The sequence below is a fragment of the Macaca nemestrina genome, chromosome 1, assembly GCF_043159975.1.
Source record: "Macaca nemestrina isolate mMacNem1 chromosome 1, mMacNem.hap1, whole genome shotgun sequence".
Taxonomy (NCBI): Eukaryota; Metazoa; Chordata; class Mammalia; order Primates; family Cercopithecidae; genus Macaca; species Macaca nemestrina.
In genome coordinates, this window is record NC_092125.1 from 26552650 (window position 1) to 26578334 (window position 25685).

The 25685-nt window shown below is 40.3% G+C and overlaps 1 protein-coding gene and 1 long non-coding RNA gene across 6 annotated transcripts in view; one reads left to right on the forward strand and one right to left on the reverse strand.

Moving 5' to 3' along the window:
- Nucleotides 1-25685, forward strand: part of LOC105493008 (uncharacterized) — an 89798-nt gene that overhangs the window by 61218 nt on the left and 2895 nt on the right. For 4 of the 5 annotated variants that reach the window (XR_011610901.1, XR_011610903.1, XR_003020747.2 and 1 more), the window contains 2 exons: nucleotides 13885-14048; nucleotides 15843-21331. This is a non-coding gene — a long non-coding RNA (uncharacterized lncRNA). Of the gene's footprint in view, nucleotides 1-13884; nucleotides 14049-15842; nucleotides 21332-25685 lie in introns of those variants that run through there. The other variant, XR_011610902.1, reaches the window with a different exon arrangement.
- Nucleotides 21064-25685, reverse strand: part of LOC105493007 (dermatopontin) — a 33827-nt gene continuing 29205 nt past the window's right edge. The window contains exon 4 of the mRNA XM_011760430.3: nucleotides 21064-22209. Within this exon, the coding sequence (XP_011758732.1) occupies nucleotides 22143-22209 (67 nt within the window). The 3' untranslated portion in view covers nucleotides 21064-22142. The remainder of the gene's footprint in view (nucleotides 22210-25685) is intronic.

Sequence of the window (25685 nt, forward strand, 5' to 3'; positions counted from 1 at the left end):
GGTCCCAAAAAGATTGATGCCACTACCTGGTAGATGAATTCACATTGTGGGATATCCCTTACTTCTGTTTTTAAATTTGGCATGACTGTCTCTGCTCACCAATATTCTGCAATGGGTTTCCCAAGGAATATCTTTCCTTCTCCACTTTTTCCCTCCTCCCTCATCACATACCTCTCACAGCACACTTTAAGCTGGCCCTTCGTTTTAGAGGCAAAAGTGAAAAGCACTGATAGAACTTCACAAGAGAAAGGAATAATGGAGGTAATTATCTGCACAACCTAGACAAAGAGGCTTATTATTTTTGCTAATTTGAAACAAGGCAGAAGTGAGTGTGGGCTGTGATAGTGATCTGATCCTTGGATAAAAAGGAAATAGCTTGTCCTTCTGAGCCAGAGCCCTCTATAAAGTGCTCCAATTGAGGCCAACAGGAAGACAGAAAGGTTCTGAAAAACCAGCTCTCTCCCTCTGAAGTGCCACTGAGAGTAAGAGGCTCTGGCCAGATCTCTAAAAATCATCTTTGTTCTTTAATTTCCCCGTGCCTTTTAAGGAATTCTTTATTTCTCAGGGGTTTGTCTATAGCAAGAGCTCTTCACCACTTGTCTCTAGAAATGAACTTCCTTTTATTTTGTTACTGATGAGTTCCAAATCCCCTCCCTCCACTCAGGGGCCAGTGTCAGAACAGAGTGTGGTTTGCGACCAACTGGGTCAGCTATTTTAACTTGGAGCACAGTTGTACACATTTACCATCTTTTTAAAAATCTTTTTTCATCTCCATTTTTGCTTATTTTTACTTGTGATGATTACTCACCCTTGTCCACTAGTCTCCTCCCTTACTGCAGGTACATAATCTACAAAAGGTGTTGGAGCACTAAATCCTTCTATCTAGTTGAGTGAGGGGCTAAATTTTGCCTAATAGGCCCATTTTCTCAGGGCTGCCTCTGACTGAAAGGCCTTACAGAAAAACAAAGGAAAATCCTAAATGAGGACTTGTGAGGAATCTAACTTTCTTTTAGGATTTAAAAAATTCACTTTTCTCCACTGATTTTGTTTTGGGGGAAGAAGACTTTGCCTTAATGACCTGTTGTCTGAACTTCCCCAATTTTCTGTGTTGTTCATTTATAAGGTGCTTACTAGCAAAATCAAAAAGTTTCTGCAAAGTTTTAAACACTTTTACAAAAACAAAAAACAACAAAAAACTGCATGTATTTTCTCAATAATATTTTAGCCATACTGAATTGTGCCATGGCCTACGAACACATCCCTGAGTACCTCCAGGGATGAGAAGTGGAGTCTGGGTCAAAAAGTAAAGAAAAGGCTTTGTCTACAAAGCCTCATGCATTCCAGCCTCCCTCATCTCCATTGCAGAGCTGCTCAAGCTAATGGAGCCTGTGTATGACTTTCGGGAAGAAGAGGCTGCAGTGGGAGGGCTGGATGGTTTTCCTTTGTCATGGAAAGATTTTCAGTTTGGTGGTGGGAACAGAGGGAAAAATATCCAGAGCGACCAGCTGGAATTTAGGGTAATGTTTTTAAAAAGATGGGATTGTTAAAACCATATTTCACCCAGCTGTCTTTAATGGTGACTGCTTCTTACAAAGCCCAGCAGTCCTTTGCTTGGTGCTGTCTGGGATCTCAGCCCTTGGCATTGTAGAAATGCTAGAGAGAGTCAATTCTTTTGCTGCCAGAAGTGTTCTCAGTGCCAGGCAAGCATCTTTGCTTTTGTGTTTTTCCAAGTTTTTCATTTGCTTAGCAGTGGTCTTCAAACCAACCTCCTAGAGAGCATATTCCACACTCTAAAACTAAAATGTTTAGTGCTAAAGTGTTCCACCACTAGAGTAGAATAATGGAGGCTACATCCCAATTCACAGAGAAAACAAAATTACAGAATTGATTGATATCTGATTTTAGCTGTTACTCCCATAAATATTGGCAGTGCTTCAACACCTGAGTGAACAATTAGCTCATAAAACTAGAAAAATAAGAAGTATTTATTAAAGTGATTGAACTTGGAATCTTAACTCTGCCACTTATGTAGGCAAGTTTATCCACTGCTCTCTAGCTTCAGTTTTATCATCTGTAAAATGGGCATATAAAAATCCTTAGTTCATTTGGTGGCTGTATTAAATTATACCTTAGTAGAATAACTTGAATGTCTTACACACTCAAACAAATGCTCATTTTAAAAAAGATACTGATACTGGAAAACATGAAATTAATCCTTTAGTAAGATATTTTTTCCTGATTTGTCTTACTTGTCTTAGCATTACATGCATGAGTGTTTCATTGTATTTGGTGTCACTCCAAGGGCCCAGCTCTTCTCTTCACCAAGCTTGTCAATCAGAGCATGTTATAGTTTCTTATTTATCCTTGAGGTTAATTAACTTCAGTGAAAACTATTTCCTTATATATTTGCCAACATTTCCAACTTCTTCTAGGAAGATAGGGATCCTTGTGCTAAGACCTACATTTTGGATTCTGCTTTTTTGTTCCTCTTCAATTGTGGTATCATTCTTTTCTGGCCTCAGTTCAGGAGTGGCTCAATTACGGGATGAGCTTTCCCTTGGCTATGTCTCTCTGAATGCCCACATCATGCCCAAGCTCCTGTGCCTCTTTCACAAAGTCTTGCCCTCTTACTATACCAGACCTCAGCACTGTCTGTCATTCACCTTTGTTATGTGTGAATCCATACAGCAGTGATCTCACCTCATTAGCCTTAAATTGACATTGTCTTGATTTTTTTCAGTATTTGTTTCTTTTGTGTCTGTATTATCTCCATGACTAGACTATGAGATATTTAAGGTCAGGACCATCATATGGTATACATGTTTTTATTTATCGTTAACCCTTGTAGCTCCTAGCAGAGTGTGGCACTCACATCCGGTGCTCAGTGAGTACTAGCTTCCAAACTCCTTCTGAATTCAAAGTTGAAGGAATTGAGGGAGCTGAAAAGAAGGATTTACTCAGGCAACCTAAAATGGCAAGTAAGAATGTAGAATTAATACTAATAATGAATCAGCATATGATGTTCAGAGTACGTTTTATCCTGTCTCAATGGATGCTCACAAGAATGCAGTATGGTATGGAGGAATTATTATAGTTATCTTCATTTTACAGACAAAAACTCTGCCTTGTGAGACTGAGTCACTTGCTCAAAGCTGTGCAGATTGAACATTGTAGAGGGGAAGAGAGGCAGGTCATCTGACTGTGTATCCCATATCCCCCAGCTCTGCTGTGCTGCTGCTTTCCTAACCTGGTTGGCGAAATACTTTCCTACAATACTTCCTCTATAACCATACACACCTGGTCCAAGGCATGAGGTTTCACACTTAGCCCCTAGAAGCCAGAGCTTTCATCATAAAGAAATTTCTATCCTGATTTTTTTGATGAATGAAATTTACTGAAGGCTTGTGATCTTGGTTAGAAGCAGATTATTTGCAATTTAAATTAAAATGTTGTCTTTCAGAAAAAAAAATTGCTTAGGGATTTAGCAGTTACACCAGGTGCACAGATATGGAAGTCAGGTCAATGCAGAAGGCAGCTGGCACATGCGGGGTGGAGCCAGCACGTGGTCTTAGGGCAAAGCTGAGGCTAAAACCCCTGGCCTGTGATTAGGAGTTCTCTCTTGTTGAGATCCTTCAAAGCTATTCCTACTGAAGATACTTTGAGGAAGCAAGCCACAGTCCCTGGCTTCTCAGGATTCACCTTGGGGAAAAGGAATGAACATATGGGAGTTGGATGAAAGCTGAAAATTTGCCTCAAACATCTTCAAAGGGCTCTTCAAAGATTCTCTTTTTTTCTCATTAAAAATTTCTTTCTTTTTTTTTTTTAAACTGTAAGTTCTGGGATACATGCATAGAATGTGCAGGTTTGTTACATAGGTATATGTGTGCCATGGTGGTGTGCTGCATCTATCAACCAGTCATCTAGGTTTTAGCCCCATACGCATTAGCTATTTGTCCCAGTGCTCTCCCTTCCCTCTCCCTCAACCCCCTGACAGGCCCCAGTATGTGTTGTTCCCCTTCCTGTGTCCATGTGTTCTCATTGTTCAACTTCCACTTATGAGTGAGAACATTCACTGTTTGGTTTTCTGTTCCTGTGTTAGTTTGCTGGGAATGATGGCTTCCAGCTTCATCCATGTCCCTGCAAAGGACATGATCTCATTCTTTTTATGGCTGCATAGTATTCCATGGTGTATATGTACCACATTTTCTTTATCCAGTCTATCACTGATGGGCATTTGGGTTGGTTCCATCTCTTTGCTATTGTAAGTAGTGCTGCAATAAACATACCTGTGTGTGTCTTTATAGTAGAATGATTTATATTCCTTTGAGTATACACTCAGTAATGAGATTGCTGGGTCAAACGATATTTCTGGTTCTAGATCTTTGAGGAATTGCCACACTGTCTTCCACAATGATTGAACTAATTTACATTCCTTCCAACAGTGTAAAAGCATTCCTATTTCTCCACAGCCTCACCAGCATCTATTGGTTCTTGACTTTTTAATAACTGCCATTCTTACTGGCATGAGATGGTATCTTACTGTGGTTTTGATTTGCATTTCTCTAATGATGAGTGATGTTGAACTTTTTTCATATGTTTGTTGGCCACGTAAATGCCTTCTTTGGAGAAGTGTCTGTTCATACACTTTGCCCACTTTTGGATGGGGTTGTTTGTTTTTTCTTGTAAATTTGTTTAAGTTCCTTGTGGATTCTGGATATTAGACCTTTGTCAGATGGTAGATTGCAGAAACTTTATCCCATTCTGCAGGTTGCCTGTTCATTCTGATGATAGTTTCTTTTGCTATGCAGATGCTCTTTAATTTAATTTGATCCCTTTTGTCAATTTTGGCTTTTGTCGACATTGCTTTTGGCGTTTTTGTCTATGCCTATGTCCTGAGTGGTATTGCGTAGGTTTTCTTCTAGGGTTTTCATAATTTTGGGTTTCACATTGAAGTCTTTAATTCATCTTGAGTTAATTTTTGTATAAGGCATAAGGAAAGGGTCCAGTTTCAGTTTTCTGCATATGGCTAGTCAGTTTTCCCAGCACCATTTATTAAATAGGGAATCTTTTCCCAATTGCTTATTTTTGTCAGGTTTGTCAAAGATCAGATGACTGTAGATGTGTAGTGTTATTTCTGAGGCCTCTGTTCTGTTCCATTGGTCTATATGTCTGTTTTGGTATGAGTACCATGCTGTTTTGGTTACTGTAGCCTTGTAGTATAATTTGAAGTCAGGTAGCGTGATGCCTCAAGCTTTGTTCCTTTTACTTAGGATTGTCTTTGCTATATGGGCTCTTTCTTGGTTCCATATGAAATTTAAAGTATTTTTTTCTAATTCAGTAAAGCATGCCAGTAGTATTTTGATGGGAATAGCATTTAACCTATAAATTACTTTTGGCAGTGTGGCCATTTTCATGATATTGATTCTTCCTATCCATGAGGATGAAATTTTTTCCATTTGTTTGTGTCCTTTCTTATTTCCTTGAGTGGTGGTTTGTAGTTCTCCTTGAAGAGATCCTTCGTGTCCCTTGTTAGATGTGTCCCTAGGTATTTTATTCTCTTTGTAGCAATTGTGAATGGGAGTTCATTCATGATTTCGCTCTCTGCTTGTCTCTTGTTGGCATATAGAAATGCTCGTAATTTTTGCACATTGATTTTGTATCCTGAGACTTTCCTAAAGTTGCTTATCAGCTTAAGGAATTGTTGGACTGAGAAGATGGGGTTTTCTAAATGTAGAATCATGTCATCTGCAAACAGAGACAATTTGACTTTCTCTCTTCCTATTTGAATACGCTTTATTTCTTTCTCTTGCCTGATTGCCCCAGCCAGAACTTCCAATACTATGCTGAATAGGAGTGATTAGAGAGGGCACCCTTGTCTTGTCCAGTTTTCAAAGGGAATGCTTCTGGCTTTTGCCCATTCTGTGGGTTTGTCATAAATACCTTTTATTATTTGGGGACATGTTCCATCAATACCTAGTTTATTGAGAGTTTTTAACATGAAGAGGTGTTGAATGTTATTGAAGGCCTTTTCTCCATCTATTGAGATAATTTTGTGGTTTTTGTCTTTGGTTCTGTTTATGTAATGGATTATGTTGATTGATTTGCCTATGTTGAACCAGCCTTGCATCTCAGGGATGAAGCTGACTTGATCATGGTGGGTAAGCTTTTTGATGTACTGCTGCATTCAGCTTTCTGGTATTTTATTGGGTATTTTTGCGTCGATGTTCATTGGGGATATTCACCTGAAGTTTTCTTTCCTTTTCGTATATCTGCCAGGTTTTGGTATCAGGATGATGCTGGCCTCATAAAATGAGTTAGGAAGGAGTCCCTCCTTTTCGTGGTGTGGAATAGTTTCAGAAGGAGTGTACCAGCTCCTCTTTGTACCTCTGTTAGAACTTCACTGTGAGTCCATCTTGTCCTGGGCTTTTTTTTGGTTGGTAGGCTATTAACTACTGCCTCAATTTCAGAACTTGTTATTGGTCTATTCAGGGATTCGACTTCTTCCTGGTTTAGTCTTGAGAGAGTGTATGTTTCCAGGAATTTATCCATTTCTTGTAGATTTTCTAGTTTATTTGCATAGAAGTATTTATAGTATTCTCTGATGGTAGTTTGTATTTCTGTGGGGTCAGTGGTGATATCCCCTTGATCATTTTTTATTGTGTCTACTTGATTTTTCTCTCTTTTCTTCTTTATTAGTGTAGCTAATGGTCTATTTTCTTTTTTTCAAAAAACCCACTTCTGGATTCATTGATTTTTTTTGAAGGGTTTTTCATGTCTCTATCCCCTTCATTTCTGCTCTCATCTTAGTTATTTCTTGCCTACTGCTAGCTTTCGGATTTGTTTGCTCTTGTTTCTCTAGTTCCTTTAATTGTGATGTTAGGGTGTCAATTTGAGATCTTTCTCACTTTCTGATGTGGACATTTAGTGCTGTAGATTTCCCTCTAAGCACTGCTTTAGCTGTGTCCCAGAGATTCTGGTATGTTACCACTTTATTCTCATTGGTTTCAAAGAACTTCTTGATTTCTGCCTTAATTTCATTGTTTACCCAGGAGTCATTCAGGAGCAGGTCCTTCAATTTCTACATAGTTGTGTGGTTTTGAGTGAGTTTCTTAACCCTGAATTCTAATTTGATTGCACTGTGGTCTGAGAGACTGTTGTTATGATTTCAGTTTTTTTTGCATTTGCTGAGGAGTGTTCCACTTCCAATTATGTGGTTGCTTTTAGAATAAGTGCCATGTGGCACTGAGAAAAATGTGCATTCTGTTGATGTGTGGTGGAGAGTTCTGTAGATGTTTATTAGGTCCACTTGATCCAGAGCTGAGTTAAAGTTCTGAATATCCTTGTTAATTTTCTGTCTCATCGATCTGTCTAATATTGGCAGTGCAGTGTTAAACTCTTACTATTATTATGTGGATATATAATATAATATATAAGTCTCCTTGTAGGTCTATAAGAATTTGTCTTATGAATCTGGGTGTTCCTGTAATGAGTGCATATATAGCTAGAATAGTTAATCTTGTTGTATCGATCCCTTTGCCATTATGTAATGCCCTTCATTGTGTTTTTTGATCTTTGTTGGTTTAAAGTCTGTTTTGTCAGAAACTAGGATTGCAACCCCTGCTTTTTCTTGTTTTCCATTTGCTTGGTAAATTTTCCTCCATCCTTTTATTTTGAACCTATGTGTGTCTTTGCATATGAGATGGGTCTCCTGAATACAACACACCAATGGGTCTTGACTCTTTATCCAGTTTGCAGGTCTGTGTTTTTTAATTGAAGTATTTAGTCCTTTTATATTTAAGGTTAATTTTATTATGTGTGATTTTGATCCTGTCATCATGATGCTGTCTGGTTATTTTGCACAGTAGTTGATGCAGTTTCTTCATCGTGTCTTTGGTCTTTATACTTTGGTGTATTTTTGCAGTGGCTGGTACCAGGTGGTTTTTTTTTTTCTTTTTTTTCCCTATATTTAGTGCTTCTTTCAGGAGCTCTTGCAAAGCAGGCCTGGTGGTGATGAAATCTCTCAGTATTTGCTTGTCTGAGAAGGATTTTATTTCTCCTTCGCTTATGAAGCTTTGTTTTGCTGGATATGAAAGTCTGGGTTAAATATTATTGTTTTTAAGAATGTTGAATATCAGTCCCCAGTCTCTTCTGGCATGTATGGTTTCTGCTGAGAGATTCACTGTTAATCTGATGGGCTTCGCTTTGTAGGTGACCTGGCCTTTCTCTCTCTCTGCCCTTGACATTTTTTCCTTCATTTCAACCTTGGAGAATCTGATGATTATGTTTCTTGAGGTTGATCTTCTCTTGGAGTATCTTAGTGGTGTTCTCTGTTATTTCCTGAATTTGAATGCTGACCTGTCTTGCTATGTTGGGGAAGTTTTCCTGCATAATATCCTGAAGTGTATTTTTCAGCTTGGTTCCATTCTCCCCATCTCTTTCAGGTACTCAAGTCAATCATAGGTTTGGTCATTTTACATAGTCTCATGTTTCTGAGAGGTTTTGTTCTTTCCCTTTCATTCCTTTTTCTCTAATCTTGTCTGCCTGCCTTATTCCAGCAAGATGGTCTTCAAACTCCCATATTCTTTCTTCTGTTTGATTGATTTGCCTATTGATACTTGTGTATGCTTCACAAAGTTCTCACTGTGTTTTTCAGCTCCATCTGGTCATTTACATTCCTCTCTAAACTGGTTATTCCACTTAGCAGCTCCTCTAACTTTTTATCAAGGTTCTTAGCTTCTTTGCATTGGGTTGGAACATGCTCCTTTAGTTCAGCAGAATTTGTTATTATCCACCTTCTGAAGCCTACTTCTGTCAATTCGTCCATCTCATCCTCCATCCAGTTCTGTGCCCTTGCTGGAGAGGTGTTGTGAACATTTGGAGAAGACGCACTCTGCCCTTTTGCGTTTTCAGCATTTTTTCATTGATTCTTTCCCGCCTTCATGAGTTTGTCTAGTTTCAATCTTTGAGGCTGCTGACCCTTGGGTGAGGTTTTGTGAAGACTTTTTTGTTTTATTTTCCTTTTGCTTTCTGTTTGTTTGTTTTCTTTTAATGGTCAGGTTCCTCTTCTGCAGGGCTGCTGCACTTTGCTAGGGGTTCACTTCAGGCCCTATTCATCTGGTTTGCTCCTGCGCCTGGAGCTGTCACTCAAGGAGATTGGAGAACAGCAAAGATGGGTGCCTGCTCCTTCCTCTTGCATCTCTGACCTTGAAGGGCACCAACCTGATACCAGTAGGAATGCATCTGTATACGGCATCTGACAACCCCTGTTGGAGGGTCTCACTCAGTTGGGTGGCATGGGGAGCAGGACTCATTTAAGAAAGCACTTTGGCTATCCCTCGGTGGAGCGAGTGTGCCATGCTGGGGGAAACCTACTTGTCTGGGCTGCCCAGATTCCTCAGAACTAGCAGGAGGAAAGGCTATGTCTGATGGTCTATGGAGACAATGGCCACCCCTCCTCTTAGGGTTTCAAGCCCAGGGAGATCAGAATTCTGTCCCTGAGCCCCTGGCTGGAGTTGTTGGAGTTCCTACAGAGAGACCCCACCCAGTAAGGGATGGGTCAGGGTCAGGCCTGAAGAGGCACTCTGGCTGCAGTCTGCCATAGCCAGTGTGTTGGGCTGTGGGGACTAGTCTTGGGACAAAGCCCTCCAGCCTCCCTGGCTCCAGCAGGGGAAAGGTGCAGCCTGGAGCTACAGAGATGGCTGTTGCCCTTCCTCTGCCTTGGGAGCTTAGTGTATTAGGCAGCTAGCAGTCCCAGTGTTGGCTGCCACCCCTCCCCTAACAGCTCAGACAGCTTAGACAACAGACAGCTGCCCCTCCCCCCAGGAACTCGGCAGGCTTAAGCTGATTCTAGCTGAGTGGCTGTTGAGAATCTACGCGGCTCTCTGGTTGGTACTGTAGGCCCCAGTGGTGTGGGCTCACAAGTGGGGCCTTCCGATCTGATCCCTGGGTTGCACAGTTCCATGGAAAAAAGCACAGTTTCACAGGCTGGGTAGCATGCTCACTTACCATCTCCTTTGGCTGGGGGTTGGGGGCTCCCATGCCCCATGTGGCTCTCAGGTGAGCCACTGTACCACGCTGTTCTTCCTTTCTCACTGTGAGTTATGCCAGCTGCCTAGTCAGTCCTGATGACAGAACTTGGATACCTCGATTGCTGCTGCTGGATTCACATACTATTTTGGTTCTTTTCAATGGGAGCCTCCAATCACCACTGCTTCTAGTGGTCATCTTGGCCCCGCTCCCCTGCTCCCTCCCAAGATTCTCTTTGAATAGTGATTCAGATTAATAGTTCAAGACACATTTATGGTGTCATAGGAAAGTGGATAATTCTGTGAACATTTAATGTATGTGATGCTTAAATAATAGCAGTGACAACAAACTCAGTAACTTAATAAAAATTTTAAAAACAAACAATAGAGTATTATGTAAGAGTACAGAGATATGAAGGAAGCCAGAAGAGACTAATAAATGTTTGTCATCCAAATAAATTTTATTAAAAACTCTAATAGCCAAAATGCAATTTTTATGAGGGGGTGGAGCCATTTATAAACAGAGATTCAGTGTGTTAAATATAACACTGAAGGAATGAGGTAATATTAAGCTTGGCTAAGACTGGTTATTTTTCCACTCTTGAGCAGTTTAACCATTGTGCTTAAGTTGTTCAGTTAAATAAGTCAGATATACTGTTTGTTTCTTCATTGCCCTGATTGGTTGCCTGATGAAACAGCTCGGTCATAATGGCTGAGTTATGGCTGAATTGATGGTGCCCATAAATACAGACTAGAGAGGATTATGTACTTTTCAAATTGCAAGACACATTATAGATTGCCTAGTTCAATACATGTAACCAAATCTGCCTTAACAGAGCTTGTCTATAAAATCTCGTTTTGGAGGGAACTTGGAAGGACGAAGGATACTTTTTTGGAAAATCTGACATGTGCCTCTTGCATGGTACTGGAAGGAGCTTGGAATGGGGAGTCAGAAGACTTGAGTTTAAGTCTTAGTTCTGTTTCATATAGCAATGTAAACTTGGGCAGGTCACAAGGTTTGGATGTCTACCCACCCTCTCAATTGTAAGGTGGGGCAGTAGTACCACTACACAGGCCTGTGGAAGAACTGTACACTTGTTTATTTTGTTTGTGTTTGTTGGTAATAATCATGTGTAGAACACATTTGACTGGAGGCAGTTTTGTATTTATAAGTTATCTCTTATTCCTCATAGGTGTCCCTTTATTTTCACTAAATAAGTTGTGAATTTCTTGAGTGTCAGAAACCTGTTATTTTATTATTCCTTATTGCAACAAATATGGTGCTGTCCCCACAAGATGATTTTAGTTAGTACTGTTGACCAATTGACTGAATATTTGCCTAATCATAGGGACATCAAGTGGTGGCTACCAATGAGAGAGAACATGTAATGGAATGTCATTAGCTGCTGTGTATTCTGCCAGTAAATGCACTCATGTTAATGTTATGTATCATTAGTTTTGAAAATGTGTACTAGAAACTTTTTGCTTTATGAAATTAGCTGAATTTATGAAGATAATTTGCATTTTTATTTTCAACATACCTTTTATGATATCATAAGATTTTGATTTGAACCAAAGAATATTCATAAAATATTGTTCTCTGTTGAAGAATTTTAATGAGAAATGTAAGTCCTGTATCATTCTGGCATACGTTTAGTTTATAGTCTGCTGGAAGACCTGATCTTTGTCCAAAAGTTTGCTTTCCTTTGCAATGCGTTGTGGTATTTTTCATTCCAACTCATTGCTCTGCCTATCATTAGATACTATTAATTCAATATCCATAAATGAGCACCTACTATGGGTCAGAAATTGTGTTATCTACTGGGGATTTAGAGAGAAATATAATACAATCCTTGTCTTCAAGGAATTTACTGTCTGGCCATGGGAACATAAAGCATTATGGCAAAGGCAATGATGGTGTTCTGTACACAGTATTGTAGGATTCCTGTATTTCCTCCCTGGCTCCTAACCAGCCAGGGAGGGATCAAGGAAGGCAGGGAGTGAGGAGATGAGAGGCAGAGGACACTACTCCATGGAGGACATTAACGCCTTTTCAAGAAGTTGATTTTAAACCCATGTACTATTAGGAACATGGCAATTGTAAGCACTGGAGTCAAATATTTTAATGTTAGATCACTCTGGCAGTCGTATGTAAGTGGAATTTGAAGGGGACAGCAAGAACAAAGACAGATACATTAGGTAGAAAGCCGTTGCAGTAGACTGGAATAGAGATGATGAGTTCTACTTGTGGTTATTTTCCATGGAACTGTAGACTCCCAGGTGTCAGAAGACTCTCCTTTCATTCTTTAAATATTTATATAGTTAATAGTTAATGAACACCTACCATATGCTGGGCACTGGGTATGAAGAGACAATGAGAACATTTAGTTTCTGTCAAAATAGAAAAAAATGCAGAAGTGTGACAAACGCTATGACGTAGGTATAATCAGGTATATGGCAGCACCAGTGAGGAACTATTAACTCACCTTGGAAACCAGGAAAAACACCACTGAAAGTCCCCCAGGGAAAGAAGGTACAGGTACAGAGGCATCCAAGCATGGGAAATTGTATGTGAACAGGCACGGAGGCATAGGGACACATGGTCTCTTCAGGGAAACATGACTAATTCTGCATGTCTGCAGCACAGGAACCTGGCAGTGTGTGTGAAGGGTGCTATGGCACTGAAAGAATATGTGTTTTGCTTGGAAAGTGATTAGGAAAAATTTTAAGTGGGGATACAACCTATTGGATTTATGTTTCGGAAAAATCTCCCTCCGGCAATTAAATGGACTTCATAAAGAAAAGCCTAGACCAAAGGAGACAGGAAAGCAAGGATAAGGATCTGAATAAAAGAGATAGTTGGAGAATAGATGAAAGGGTTCAAATTCAATAATTACTTAGGAGGTGAAACTTATTCTAGAGATTCCACAGGACTCAGAGCCTATGTGAATGCATGACCCTCACTCAAGAGCACTGCAGGGAAAGCCAGGGTTCAGTTAAGGTAGGGAGGTCAGGCACAGGTCTGTGAAAAAATTGAATATGTGTGGTCATATTTTTTCATGTTTTTAGAGCCATGGGGTAGAAGTTCTAAGGTCACAGATAGTGTAAATGTTTGGGGATATGGGAATGAAAACAACAGTGAAAGAATATTGATTGAAAGACTATGAATGAAGAGTCTGGGGAACAACAGGTAAATGAAGGGACTGCCACTTAATCAATTAAGTCATTCATTCACTCAGAACATTTTCACTTAGTGAGTTTATTCTGTTTATATGTTGTATATATGTTTATATTTTATTTATTTATTTATTATGTATTGGGTTTATTAATTTATTTATAACACACATATATTTGTGACTGAGCATCAACAATGTACTAAGTACTCTGTAAGGTCCTGGGGATACAGTCATGAACGATGTGTACCAGGAAAGGACCTACTAGCTTCAATGTCTGAAGTGAGCTTTGGTGTTAAGTTGATGTGGTACTCATGCTGGCTGAGCCCTAGGTGGTGAGAGAAAATACACCATGAGTAGTTGTTACTCCTATAGGAGGCAGCATGGCACAGTCTATATTGGAGTCTCAGGACAGCACAGAATATCCTGGAATGCACAGGCTCTGGTCTCATCCAGGCCTGAGTCTGAGTTCTGCTTCAATGTGTACAGTTATGTCCCTGAGAAAGGAACTCATTCCCTCTGTCTCAGTCTTATCCTTTGTAAAGTAAGGATAGTGATAGCCACTTTGGAAATCTACTTGAGTATTCAAATGAAGTGCATATAAAGGTTAAGTATAGAGCCTGGCTCAGAGTATGCACAAAAATAATTAATTGTTGTCATCATTATTATTCGGTACATATATTTAGATATTTAGAGCCACAGGAGAATCAAAGACTTGGATCTTCAGGAGATAGAGACCTGCTCTGAAGGTACCGAAGCCAGTGTGGACTGAAGCTGCACATAACATCAAAGACAGCTCTGTTGGTGGCCATAGAGATTGGCTTCCTGTTGAAGGACCTCAAGGTTGCAGGTACTGGAAATTTGCTTACCTTTCTACACTTTTTTTTTTAAAAATAAGTGAGAGCTTTACAGTGTCTAATAGAGCTGAACCACATCATTTCACTTCCTTAGATTAAGTGTCCAAATTCCTTTACAGGCAATTAAAGCTAATGAAAAATAATTTATGTGCCTAGAATCTATTATAACTATCAGAGTCCAGTGATCAATTTGGTTTATGATGCAGATAACCTGCACAGTCTAAGTAAGATAACATTAAAAAATAGCAACATGAGGTGAGGTGATCAGAACTGTGATATTAGCCCAACACATTTCTGCTAACAGACTGAGTCGCTGGAGTTTAATCAACTGAAGAGAACAGTGGCGCTTATTGAGTGTGCTAATTCTCTAGGCAGAAAGCTTCCCAGAGCACACACAGCAAAGATAAACAAGGCCATGACTTGGTATGGAGAACCTATACAATTGTGGAGGCTGAAGGATCAAACAAAGACAATTATGATCTCAGTTGTCACAGCAATTCTGCTTATTTAGGTTAGATTGAGTTTATGGAGGGTTTGTTATTTAGGAGTCATTTTAGAAGGCAGATAAGAGTTATTGTTACTATAAGAGATGTTGAACTTGTGGCTGATTTTATAATGGGTAATGTTTACATTAATATAAAACAGTCGAGTAGCAACATTATTATTTTCAGACAACTCATCTGGCTTTCTAGACTTTCAACAACATCCTCCCGACCACCTTACAATGCCATCTCTCCCTCCAGAGGCAATGTTTAAAATACTGGAATAAATCTTTGAATCGTTTTTTCATATTGGACAATATTCAACTATTTCATATTGAACATGATTTAAAAAGCAGAGTTTAAAGCAGTTATCTCTCCTTACTCCCGGTGGAAACCCTTGACTCCAAGTTGACCTAGCTGAGAGGACTGGGCTTTATAAACAGCTAGACTTCAGTTCAACATCCACTTCCACTAGCTGTGTGACCTTAGGCAAGTCACCTACTGTTTCGGGGCCTTTGAACCTATCTATAAATGGCAGTAACTATGCCCATCTAGGGTATCTGCAAGTAGTAAATGGGAAAGCCTGTTTGAGCATAGATTGCAAGAACCTGCAATGCATGTTCCCTCCCACTCCCTTCACCTCACTAAACCCCTCAGTGGACAGGGACCTGACAGAGGATATCACCAAGCTCAGATTCCAGAGGCTTGAATTCTAAGTGTCTCCGTCATTTACTCATAGGGTGTCCTTGGACAATTCATTTGCCTCACTGGCCTCTAGCCTGAGAATTGGCTTCAGGAGACCCAAAGTATTTCTTGGCTTCTTGAGGAGCCTCCTCACTTCCATAGGTTTGCTCAGGCAGTCTCTTCTGCTGGCATAAATCTTCGTCTTCTACCTGTCCTAATGCCTTCTATTTCTCCTGCCCACAGTGATCCTCTGCTCTCTGCAATAGTGTAAGATTTTCTGTGTGTATTACTCACTGGGTGTGTGATTGTAAGCAGCCTTCTTTTATTCATTAAACTTTCCAGTTTTTTGTTCTTGTCTCCCTCTCTAGAACAAAAATCTCTCTGAGGAAAGTCATGTGTTTCATGCTTCTTGGCTTTCTTCAGTTTGTACCAGGAGCAAGGAAGGTGATTAACGGCACCTTGTTGAAGTAGCGGTCAACATTATGTGTACAAAAGCATAGCCATGTGTTATTATCCATTTAGAACAAGCCAAAGGGCCATTCTGGAAAGCACTGAGTGTTGCCATCCTGCCCAACACAATCCACTTGTCCACCTCTTACCATTTTTTCTCCTCCTCTGCAGGGACCTGGGAATTTTCTCGAGGCTTACCTACGCATGGAGAGAACTAAGAGCCTTCCTTCACTCTGTGAATTCCTGTGGACTGAAGTCCTTCTCCAAGTTGAGCTGTGCGGTTTCATACCATGACAGATTTTCCATTTCTTCCTCCCAGAAACCTATTGGCAGAAGCAGTCTGCATGCTACACTGTTGTGGTAGGCAGCAGATACATGTGACTCAGAGCATGTTTGACTTCCCGGAACAGATTTCCAAGAGGGTACTGGCTAGTGAGCTCACCTTTGAGTCTGCCAACAAAAGAGGCTCACAGAGACACCCAGGTCAGCTGAAATCTACCAGACACAGAGAAGAAAGATTCCAGACACCAGCAGGGTCTACGAATGCCTGCTAGACAGCTGCATAAAAAGAAAGTTACCTAATTCTGAGAAACCAGCTTCACTGCATTGGTCCATCTAATCATGAAGTAATCCCATAGGTAAACTTTCAGTGGGAGTAACAAGAAAAAGAAAGGGCTATAAGGTCTATGTTAATGAAGTCATAATCTGCATTAGGGTCTGTCTTAGGGCTCCACTTTTATTTTTTCATTAAATATTTGTTGAATTCTTACCATGGGTCAGTCCCTATTCTAGGTGCAGGGGATATATCAGAGACAAAAATCCCTGTGCACCCCACCCCTAGAACTCATATGCTTATATGAGACTTAAAAACAGCATCCAAATTTTCACAGGTTAACACTATTTTACCAACCTGAGCCCCTTTGCCTCTTGGTCCCCTAGTCTCCCAAGGAGTTATTCAGTGAGACTTCCTCTCATTTCTGCTAGGTGCTCACATGTTGATTTTGACACAGTTCACAGTTCATAAAAACGCCAAAATTGTTATGTTACCCAGGATGGTAAAATACACTTTCTGAATGTGTAAGTGATCATTGTGATTGTCTGTTATACTTTCCAACTCACTTATCACTAGTGAATAGCTTTTAAAGGGGTTAAATGAATAATTACCTAATGATGATGAATAAAGAGAGTAAGAGTGTTATTAACCCCCATCAGAACCACAGTACCATCATAATACCTTGCCTCTTACTAGAACTTCGTAATTTTCAAAGTGTTTTTTCAGTTTTTGGTTGCTTAGAGTATTGATCGATCTACTGAAACAAACCAGAAATCCAGATTAGTTTAAAAATACATGTCTTGGATGCCCATTATGTGTAAAACACTTAGCTAGGCATGGGAAATCTACCAATGAACAAAGAGAAATGAGACTCTTGTCCTCAGGGAAATGAAGATAAAGACACAGAACGCTGAGGGAAGGAGTGAAGAGCCCCAGTCTTGGAAGGCTCAGGGAAGTTTCCTGGGGAAATTGAATTTATTCTTGGCCCTGAAGTAGGACTTCCACGAGTGGAAGACGTGGGGAGAAGATTTCCAGCTATTGCGGTAAATGTTAGTTTCACATTGGCCATATGACAGGCTGCACATCTGTTCCATTGTCTCTGGGGATGGTTAGAGACCTTGGAAAGAGCAGGTAATTTTGCATATTAAATTATAACCCATTAGGCGGCCGGTTAGATGAAAGGGCCTGGCTTCATAATCTCTTTCTTTCCATGAAGTAACCATATGGTCACCTTTCAGCTGAAACATTGTCCTAGGATTGAACTGCCTGGCAGCCAGTGACTTTTTTTGTTTTATAAGATTAAAATTACTTTTCTTTTTTGATTATAAATATAATCAATGATAATTGTTTTTATAAGTTGGGGAAGGCAGAAAAGTATATGGAAGAACAAAGGAATCAACAATGCTACAATGCAAATTCATAATTTGCATTTTGCAATATTTCTATTGAGCATTTTTCACTGATACAGTCATTCATTCACATTTATAACTGGGCTCCTTATGGATGAATAGGCCTGCATTAGTGTGAGAAGAAGAGGAAGGCCACACAATGACAGATTCAAGTGCTTAGCAAGACACAGTGGCATCTAATGAATAGGTTCTAAAATTAATAGGGAGTTTTGGTTGGTTTTCAGTTTTTAGAAATATTTCATTCTATGAAAAGTTGAGATATGTGTGGGATATGAAAATCTGAGATATGCATGAATATGTTATTATTTCTTACCATAAATTTTAAAGTAGATATGTTTTTTAATTCTTGCTTTATAAAGGAATACATTTAATAACAGAGATTCAACAAGTTAATAGGAAAGGGATGCTACACCCCAGTGCATCCAGGCAACATTTTGTCAAGGGTTCTGCCTATCCAGTCTCACCAATTCTGGATCTCAGGATGGGAACCAGGTTCAGATAGCGCTCCTTAATAATGTGGTTTGATTAAACAGAAGTGGCTTAATTAAAACTGATTGAGACTTTAAAAGGAGAGTGGATGCTCTCCTTTTTGTGTCTCCTTTTATGTGATCTCTGTTCTGTTGGCCACCGTGATGTGCACAACTGTTTGGTCATGGACTATATTGAGAAACATTTTCTCCGATTAAAAAGAGAAGAGCCAAGTAGGCTTGGAGCTAGCTGGGGGACCAGCTAGAGAGATGGATATTTTTGATTTCCTGGTGAACAAGAACATTTTTAAAGACAGAAATATGTGGAATCTGTTGTTCCTGTTTTTGAGTTTGTGGGGACTGAATCCCAGATCTGTTTAAGCATTTGTGAGCACTAATGCTTTTGTGAGAATGAATTTTTCTGAAGGAACTTACAAAAGTGTTGAGTTTCATGTTTGGGTTAAAGCAATCAAGCATGAAGACATATATATGGATGAAGGGCCGGGATGGAGAGAGAACTTCTCCAGGCCATCTGAGTTCCAGATAGATAGAATAAATTACAACTAACATGCACAAAGAGTAGAATGCCTTATGGTACTGATGTGAACAACCTATCTCTATTTAGAGCACTGTGACTGCATGTTGGACCTCCCAGGCCCCTTGGTAAGGCTAGTATTTCCTGAAGAACCTTTCTCAAACCCATACTTTGTTTTATGCCTTCCATAATATCATTTCCATTTCCTTAAATGCTACCATCCCCTTTCCTGTCCTGACCTCTCACTGCCTTCTATTGAAATACTGCCTGCCCTTGACTTATCAAACTGTACTGTCATGGTTTGTTTGCTTGACTAACTCCTTTAGTTTATAATTCTCCAGAATGCAGGAACTGTGCCTAGTAAAATGGTTGGTATATAGCAAACACTTGATAATTTATTGATTCGTTACTGAGGAAATGCAAGTGGGACTTAAGTTTGCTTTATAAATGTTTCCTATTATTGACGTCTACTAAAATCCAGCTTACCTAAGGAATTTTATTTCTAATATATACTAACACTGTTTTCCTTCTCTGACTACATTTATTGGGTACTTATTATGTGCAAGATACTATGTGATCTCATTTATGTTGTAAGCACTATAATTATTTCTACAGGTAAGGAAATAGAGTCTCAGGAAAGGCAGGTGACGTGGCCAAGGTCATGAGAAGTGACAGGACCACGATTTGTGGCCAGGAAGTCTGATGCCAGAGCCTACAGTCTCTTCTACTCACCTCAGAAGTCCTACTTGTCCTTCAGGGCCAAGCATAGACTCAGCTTCCTCAGGAAACTTTCTTGCAGTTACTGTCATTGTCTATCTTCTCATCTCACCATTAGGCTGAAGGCCTTGTGAGGCAGGAATCATGGGTCTCCTCTTTCTATCATCTCCTTGTATGTGGCCAGCATCTTGTAAAGTTGTTTGGAAAGGGATTCCTACCTGTACTGGGCAGATGAGGGGAAGGGGGCTTGGGGATTTCTCTAGTCTTACACAGCCACCCTCTGTCAGAGCCAGCAGTAGGTCTTAGGTGATCATCTCTAGTTCCAGGCTCCTTTCCTGGAAGAAAATGCCTTAGAAAATCCCTTTATAAACAATTCAGGAGGGGATAGAGTTCGGAGATTCTTAGAATTGCAAGAAAACACAATGGTTACCTAGGGAAATAGCCTCATTTTCAACAGTAGGCCTAGAAAGGAGAGGTGACTTATCCAAGACTGTGGAGCAAGTTCGTAGAAAGATTGGAGTAATGAAAAAACTGAGAACAAAACTTGCAGTTGCCAGATCTGGGATTTAGTATTCACTCTGACACTTAGTTCTTAATGAATGGCCTATAATATAAAGTGTAATTATTCAGATTCAAACCAAGTCGACAGTGTCTTTTCTGTCATTGCCCTTGGCCTATCTATATGCAAAGAATAGTTTTCTTCTTAGCAAAAACTCCTTTTATTCCACTTGGCACAGGCACTATTTATTGAATTGCTATTGCTTTAAATTTTTTTTTTTCTTGGCTTATGTTCTCTTGCAGTCTCCTGGCTTCTTCCAGCTCTAGCCTCTCCTCCCCTAGCCATGCTCCCTTCACCCTCCCAGCTCCCCATCCTCTCACCAGCCTTTTGTTTTCTTCATGGATGCCAAGTCAGCCAATCAGCATTGCTTGTCTCCTTTCCTGCTGTGCTCCACACACCCAACTAAGGCTATTTCCTGGTTGCCATCCTGAACCAGGCTGCAATTGTTAAAATATTAATGGCTTCCTTGGTGAAAAATAACACCGACGCTTCTTATTATAAATTAAAATTGCCAGAGAGGCAGAAACAATGACATGGAGGAAATAAAGCAAAACTCTAATATGAAAAAGTGTTTTAGAGTTAAGGCAGGAGAAGATATCCTTAGCCCTGCCTTCCCCATCACAATGCTGGGATCTTGCAGTGGGAAACACCATCACCACTGGCCGAGAGTCACCATCTTGACCACCTAGATGGGGTGTATGGCAGGGTAGGCGATCCCTGGGGTTTTGCCTGGCTGGCTCTTCTTCTGGGTCCACTGGGAGAGAGGATGAGGGAAGAGCAGCATGGATTAGGAAAAAAAAAGGCAACCTGCTATGGATAAAGAAAAGAGGGGCTTGCTGGGGTTAAAAATTCCAGTGACATCTTGGAATAAGGAAGGTTGAAGGATGCTGAGAAAAGATTAGGCTAAACTCAAAGGCCAAGAAATGTGATTCCTTCCTTTGTTTAATCTTAAGTAAAGCATTTAGCACTTCATGTCTTAAATATCTAATTCCCCAACCACACTGTCATCATTGTCATAATTGTACTCCTGGGGCCTTGCATGGTGCTTGGCACAAACCACAATGCTAACCGGTATATTCAGAATGAATGGATAAATAACCAGCAAGGGAAAGAGTAGAGAGCAAAAACTGACCCTGAATATTTTCAGCATAGTGAACGTTAGTATTTTTATTTCTTTTGTAATAAGGAGTACAAAGGGTTGGGAGCAGGACATCACAGGAGGAGGAAAGATAGCGCCATCTCTGCAGAAGAACTCCTGAATCACACACAGAAGGAAAGTGGATCCCCAGGGCAGCCTTTCCCACCAAAAAAAATCAGGCCCAATCCAGGAGAGTTTGCCAGTGGCTCCCCAGGGTTCCAGGGTGTCTGCCAGCCTTCCTAGGAATCCTGGGCATGCCTCTAGGTGCCAGTGACTCAAACTCCTTTTTCCACTTCCCAGTTCAACCTGGTCACTCTCATTCCCACAAGTTCCCAATCTGAGTCCCATTCTCTGACCTTTCTCTGCTTCCCTGTTTTCATCTCATTTGAGACTGATCCTCACGGGTTCCCCTGGCCCCTGCACTCATTTTCATTACTGGGTATGTTAATGTTCGTCTTCTAATTCAGGAAATCCTTCCAACCCTGTTTTCAGCTCTGCCCCCAAACCCTTCCACTTCCGCATTTCACCTCCCAGTCTCCTCACTCCTGGAGCAAAGAGCTCTGCACTTGGATTTCTAAGCATGCATGGCTCATGTGGAGTAGGGAAGTGGCAAGATGCCCCTCAGGGCAGAAAGCCTGCTTTTTGTGGGGACCCTACATATCATTCAAACAGGCATAGCCGTAGAGAACCTTCACTGAACCTCTCCTCCAGTTCTGCCTCTCCCCTCCACTATGCTGAACTTGCAGTTCATTCTGAAGTAAAAAGCAGTAGCCAGGCTGCAGCGGGTGCTCCAGAAGCCCGACTCTAAGCATGCACACTGTATATGTGGTGTGCAAGGAAGCCATCATCAGTCATATAAAGCAGTTGCTATGGAACGTGTGAAAAGTGAGAAACATGGTTTAATTGTGGATTTTATTATAAGTGTGATACTAGTCAGAAAGGCCCAGGAAGCTGGCATTGCAGCTACCAGCTCAGGGAGAAGGAAAGAGAGCAGCAGAAACTGGTATAGGAGATCCTACTGATGTTAACATATGTGGACACCCTCCGGTCTCCTGGCCCCTTTCCTTTCACCCGGATTTGGTATGTGGCAAATCTAAACATTTGCAAATTCACAGTCGTAATCAGTCATCCGGCACATTATGAACTTCCACTGGCGATCCCTGTGGGAGGGAGAGTCAGAAAATGAATATCAGTGAGAAAGGACAGGGCAGGAAGAATCGCTGCTGGGGAAACAGCAACAGAGAACATTTGGAGGATCTGGGAACTGAAGGGACACTTAACCTCACTTTGCTCTTAGAAGACATCTTTATGCAGTTTCCCAAGAGCCGACAAATCTGTGAGTTCAGATCACCCTTGAAGGTGACTGACTAGATCACTGGCTGTGTGGACGCCTCTGCTCATCACTGGTGGTCAGCTCACCCCTGCTGCCTCCAGAAAGTACCTCAAGGACCTGTGGGTTAACAGCTTGGAATAAAAGCATTTATTTAACATAATCTCCATTTCATTGTAAAGAATCTTGTTTTAGGCTGGGCTTGGTGGCTCGCACCTGCAATCCCAGCACTTTGGGAGATTGAGGCAGGTGGATTGCTTGAGGCTAGGAGTTTGAGACCAGTCTGGCCAATATGTGGAAACCCTGACTCCACAAAAAAATACAAAAAAATAGCTGGGTGTGGTGGCTCACGCCCGTAGTCCCAGCTACTTGGGAGACTGAGGCGGGAGGATTGCTGGAGTCCTGGAGGTTGAGGCTGCAGTGAACCGAGATGGTGCCACTGCACTCCAGCCTGGGTGACAGAGTGAAACCCTGTCTTGAAAAAAAAAAGAAATCTTGTTTTAAAAAGTCCATCCATTTTCCCACTGACTCTTTCTGAGCACTTACCGTATGCAGAGTGCTCACCACGCACTGGGCTCTGTGCTATACATGTGTTTCCCTTCAGAAAACACTGCTACAGAGAAATGAAAAAATCCCTTAAAGTAAAAAAGAAAATGGCTGCCATTCTGGCATCACTAGAATAGTTATGAATTGCCTATGTGTTTAAATGAATTGCCTATGTGTTTAAGTGGTTGGGGATGGGAAGAGTGTACATAGCATTACTAAGTTTTGAAAAATGTGGTATGGATACATTTCAAGGAATGTTCTTTGCTCAGGGCAAACTTATGTTCTTTATTCATCCATTTAAGAGAAATGTATCGAGTGCCTACATTGCACGACACTCCTGTGGTCTAATATTGTTGAACAGTGATAATGATAATTGTAGCCTCCAATATATCTGGCATTGTACCAGATGCTTTACCTGTTTTCTCTTTTAATCCTCACAACAATTCATTGTTTGAGTGAAGAACCAGGCTCAGAGAAATAATTAACTTGCTTTAAGGTAGTACAAGTAATAGGTGATAATTTCAGATTCGCAGTTTATTGGACTCAAATCTTGATCTTTCTCTTAAATCACACTGTCTCCCTAACTAGGTAATCTTAAGCCCAGAAGAACACACGGCTGCCATGCCCTTTACACAGTCCTGATAAAGGGCAACAATAAAGAGGTTTTCCATATTTAATTATGCAAATCATTCCAAAGCTTAGTGGGGTCCTTTACAAACTCAGAATTATCTATCTTCATTTTCAATCTGCAAGGTCTGTTTTCAAAAATTTATCCCAACCACTATGACTAACAAGGCCTCCACCCAGCTTCTAAACTGAAAAATGGGGCTGACTCTGCTTAAACAGCCTAAGGCAGGCTTTCTAATTCTGAGTCTGTTGCTCTGGTTCATTTGTTTAAAACAATTGGGTATAGAGTCCCTCAACGCAAATCTGGATAATCAACTTGAGGGTCTGGGTGATACCAGAGCCTGGGTGATATTTTGATTCCTGCAATTGTCAAAAGATTGTTTTAGAAGGAAATTAGAAAATTGGTGGCATGTAGGTTTACCAAATGACTGTAATTACTGCAGCCAGGTCTTATTTATCTGTGTACTAACAAACATAGATAAACAAGATCTTAGGATCAGGCATTCAAACTACTCTTTTAAAAGGCTATTAATTGATGCTGAGTAAAACTTAGACTTGGTCCTATGAAGACCAAATGATTCCACCAGGTTCAGTCTCTGATATCACACCAGGACAGTGGGGGCAAATTTGCTCCCCAAGGGAATACTTGGCAATGTCTGCAGCTACTTTTGGTTGTCACAACTTGGGGTGGAGTGCTAGTAGCATCTAGTGGGTAGGCTAAACATCTAGAATGCAAAGGACAGACCCTGAAACAAAGAAATATCTGGACCCAGATGTCAATAGCACACAGATGGAAAAAACTGCATTCTAAGAGGAAACCACTATCACTTGTATGTGGAGGGAAAGCTCTTGCACAAGGAACCCTGCCCTGACAATAGTTCTCCAAGCTGGGGGCCTTGGCGTCTTTCAGCAGAGCCGAAGAAACCTAAGTTGTGGGTCATTAAGCTACTTGTTTTTGATGACAGTAGCAAAATTACATGAGTATATTTATTTTATTTTATTTGGGGGGAAGATATTCATTTTAAATTAATGCAACGACATAATATTTCAGTTTTTCATGATTCTGGGTAATCCACATAACCAAAAATTTACTGAAAACTGAATTTACTGAAAATTGAATTGAGCATTTTAACTATTCAAATATATTTATTTCATCCTAATCTTGGATGGCATTCTTCCTTTACTGTATTAATTCCTGCTTTCTTAAACAGGGAACATGGAACTAATTTTCTTGTTGAGCTGAAGTCATCATTTGCAGCATTGAGCACCCCTGTTATTTCGTTTTGCATTTTGGGGAGCATGGCCCTGCTAAATGACAACCCACGTTCTTTGAGTTCTTCAGCCTTTCATTTGTTTTATTGTTCTTACGCATATTTGTTGTCATGTTATCCAGCTATTTATTCTCATTGGTGGAATGAGTTTCATTCTAAGTACTATATAGTGGGTTCCCTTTCTAATTTGCTGCTTCTAGAAAATTGGTAACTAGGCTAGTTTAAAGTATATCTAAAGTAAAAATAAGTAATGTGTGCAAACTGAGTGGTTTGTCTATGGGTAAACATAAAGGTTTTTGCTGATCAGCCTGCAATATATATTGTGCCTTTCCAGAGCTACTTAATGTCTTTAAAAAAAAAAGAAAAGAAATTCTAGGTCATATTAAATAAGTTAACTTTATTTCAGATGTAATTCTGTTTGAAAACACAGACACACACCAAAGATGTGTCACACTCAAATTCATCATAGCATACTATCTTATGAGTTAATGTAAGTGTTATTTGGTTTGCAAAATATTTATTGGTAACTTTTCAGGAATTCATTTCTGTGTAAAAAGTGATTATCAGCTGACTAAAAGTAGACCAAACCAATCATTAACAGCTGAATTTACCTACACCTTTCTCTGTATTAGTAGGGAGTACAATTCTTGTTTTCTTCTGACTGTTTTGATGTATTTGAGATAGGACTAAGGAGTTGATTGTGAGAGAAAGGTGATGAAAAAAGGGTTAGTGCAGTTTTTATCGTCAGGCTATTTAAATTCTCTTCTTTCATTATTTTTTGTCAGCTTTACTGAGGGATTGTTAACTCCTTTCATTTCTAAATATGGTTGGTAGATGCTATGGTCTGAATGTTGGTGTCCCC